This window comes from Manihot esculenta, chromosome 13 (genome assembly GCF_001659605.2).
Source record: "Manihot esculenta cultivar AM560-2 chromosome 13, M.esculenta_v8, whole genome shotgun sequence".
NCBI lineage: Eukaryota > Viridiplantae > Streptophyta > Magnoliopsida > Malpighiales > Euphorbiaceae > Manihot > Manihot esculenta.
The window spans coordinates 23,105,079-23,108,231 of NC_035173.2; the positions used below are offsets into that span (position 1 = coordinate 23,105,079).

General features: G+C 42.9%; 1 protein-coding gene across 1 annotated transcript; it reads right to left on the reverse strand.

Moving 5' to 3' along the window:
• Positions 1 to 455: 455 nt before the first annotated feature.
• LOC110603215 lies at positions 456 to 839 on the reverse strand. The gene is made up of 2 exons (XM_021740919.1): positions 689 to 839; positions 456 to 643 (listed from the first exon to the last, which is right to left on the reverse strand). The coding sequence occupies exons 1-2, from the start codon at positions 837 to 839 to the stop codon at positions 456 to 458; spliced, it is 339 nt and encodes a 112-aa protein (XP_021596611.1).
• Between the last annotated feature and the right edge of the window lie 2,314 nt (positions 840 to 3,153).

Below are 3,153 nucleotides of genomic sequence, written 5' to 3' on the forward strand. Positions count from 1 at the left end.
TCATTGCAATTGATTCAACACAGGTTTAAAGAGTTATCACATCAATGGGGTCATGGAAAGAAAGTTCATCCGACATAGTTCATCAGTTTGAGCAAAGCAAATCAAAAAGAAGATTGTGGATGTGTGTGTTATTGAAAGTAAAAACGAAAAAATTTAAAAACTGTGGCTAAATAATCTGAAAGAAACGCAAGGCATGAATCTGAAAGGAAATCTGAAAGCAAGCTAATGCAAACTGCAAGGAAGAACTGAAAGCAAAAACGCAATACGCAAACTAAAAGGAAGAACTGAAAGCAAAAACGCAACTGAAAGGGAAAAATGTGGCAAAAAACGCAAAAATTAAAATGCCGTACCCCCACACCTAAATCATGCATTGTCCTCAATGTGTAAAAAATATAAAAGAACAAAGAAACTGATTACTTCCCTTGGGTGTGGTTGGCATGGTGCGATGAGCCTATTCAGAGTGAGTGACGATTTAGTGGAATTTCTTCCACTAGTTGCACTGTAAATCCTTCATAGAATGGCTTTAGGCGATGGCCATTCACCTTGAATTGCTTCCCTGTATCTATACTGCGAATGTCTACTGCTCCATGAGGGTGAGTGTGCTCAACAATGAATGGTCCTATCCACCTAGACCGTAGCTTTCCTGGAAACAATTTCAAACGAGAATCAAAAAGTAAGACTTTATCACCTACCTCAAAATGCTTCCTTGAAATTCGGTTGTCATGGGAGGCCTTGATCTTGGTTTTGTAGTCCCACGAAGTATCATATGCATCTCTTCTTATCTCTTCTAGCTCTTGCAGTTGCAACTTGCGATAGTGTCCAGCCTCCTTCAGGTTCATGTTGCAATTCTTGACAGCCCAATAGGCCTTGTGTTCTATTTCAACTGGAAGGTGACATGCTTTTCCATAGACCAATCTATAAGGAGACATACCTATGGGTGTTTTGTAGGCTGTTCTGTATGCCCACAAGGCGTCTTCCAGTTTTGTACTCCAATCTCTCCTGCTGGGGGACACAGTCTTTTCTAAAATGGCTTTGATCTCCCTGTTGGACACTTCAGCTTGTCCATTTGTCTGAGGATGATAGGATGTGGATGCTCTGTGCACAACATTGTGCTTCTTGAGAAGGTTTCCAACTACCTTGTTGCAAAAGTGGGTGCCTCTGTCACTGATGATTGCCTTGGGAACTCCATGCCTAGCAAAAATGTTAGTTTTCACAAAATCAACTACCGCCCTTGCATCATCTGTCTTAGTTGCTTTCGCCTCCACCCATTTGGACACATAATCCACTGCAAGAATGATGTAAGTGTATCCAAAAGAAGGTGGGAAGGGGCCCATGAAGTCTATGCCCCATACATCAAATACCTCACAAACCATGATGGGGTGCTGTGGCATTTGGCTTTTGTTGCCAAGGTTTCCTGTTTGTTGGCATCTACCACATGTCCTGCAAAACAGATTAGTATCTCGAAAAAGAGTGGGCCAAAAGAATCCACATTCAAGTATTTTGTGGGCTGTCTTTCGTGGTCCAAAATGGCCACCACAACTGTATGAGTGACAAAATGCGAGTACTGAGGCGATTTCATGATCTGGAATGCATCTCCTTATCATTTGATCAGAACAATGCCTCCACAGGTATGGTTCATCCCAAACATAGTACTTTGCCTCACTCTTTGTTTTGTCTCTTGTGTGTTTGGGCATGTCAGAAGGTAGATTACCTGTAACAAGGTAGTTCACAATGTCTGCATACCATGGCTCATCATCCCGTGTAGAGTAGATCTGCTCATGGAGATCGTTCTCACTTTCTTCGGACTTCAGAAATTGCTGTGAAGAGGATTCTGCTTGTTCATGGACTGTCTGCAGTGGAGTTGGAGGTGCAAGGTGTTGCGATGGAAGCTGAAGAGGCGCCGATTGAGGTGTTGAGGAGTTCGGCGGCCGAAAGCTGGTGGGGCTCGACGGTCGAAGGATGGTGAAGTTCGGCGGCCTAAAGATGCCTCTTTGCGGAAGCTGAAAGGTCTTCTGCGATTGGTTTTGCAGTCCTTTCTGAAGTGGTGCGATTTCCACCTGTTCTTCCTGTAGTGGTCTGCAGCTCAGCTGTTGAATGCTGCAAACGGTTTCTGTCAATTTCGGCTCTTCATTTTTCAGATCAGATTCCCTACAAAAGTCATGGTTTAGCACATCATCATGATTCTCATTAAATATCTCCTGACTCAAACAATCAATCATGTCTAAACCATAAACAGGGGACAAATCATAGGGAAATTTCATAGCATCATAGACATTAAATTTAATCACTTCCCCTTCAAATTCCATGGTCAAGGTGCCATCATGCACATCTATTTTGGTTTTGGCAGTGCTCAAGAAGGGACGTCCAAGAAGGATGTCTGAAGAGGTGCTGCAGTGGTCTTCCTTAGTGTCAATCACATAAAAGTCTGCTGGGAAGACAAGCTCATCTACTTGCACTAGAACATCTTCGAGCACTCCTTTTGGGTATACCACGGATCTGTCAGCTAGTTGAATCACAACTCTAGTGTCTTTCAGTGCACTTGCATTCAAAGAATTGTAAATGGAAAGGGGCATAACATTTATGGATGCACCAAGATCACACATAGCCTTCTTAATCCCAACATTCCCTATCTTACAAGAAATTGCAAACATGCCCTTATCTCTACATTTAGTTGGGAGTTCTCTCTTAATGACAGCAGTAACAGCTTCTCCTACACTTACCTTTTCCCTCTCTGCGAGCTTCCTTCTGTTGGTACATAATTCTTTCAGAAATTTTGCGTACCTGGGAATTTGCTTAACAACATCTAGCAGAGGTATGTTGATCTGTACCTTTCTTAAGGTGTTAAGGATCTCCCTGTCTTCTTTTTCTTTCTGTGCTTTTTCAAATCTCTTTGGAAAAGGAGGTGAGATCTAAAAACGTACCTGGGGATCTTCTTTTTGCGCAGATGGTGTCTCAGTTTGCGCATGAGGATGGCTAGCTGGCTCAGGTGGAGGTGACGCAGGAATTGTTTCAGTTGAAACCTCTGATTCTTGCGCAGGAATGGTTTCTGGCTCATCAGTCTTGGAATCTTGAAGCTCTTTCCCACTTCTCAATGTAATAGCATTCACGTTCTCTCTGGGGTTGTCTTCTGCTTGAGAAGGTAACTTCCCTTGA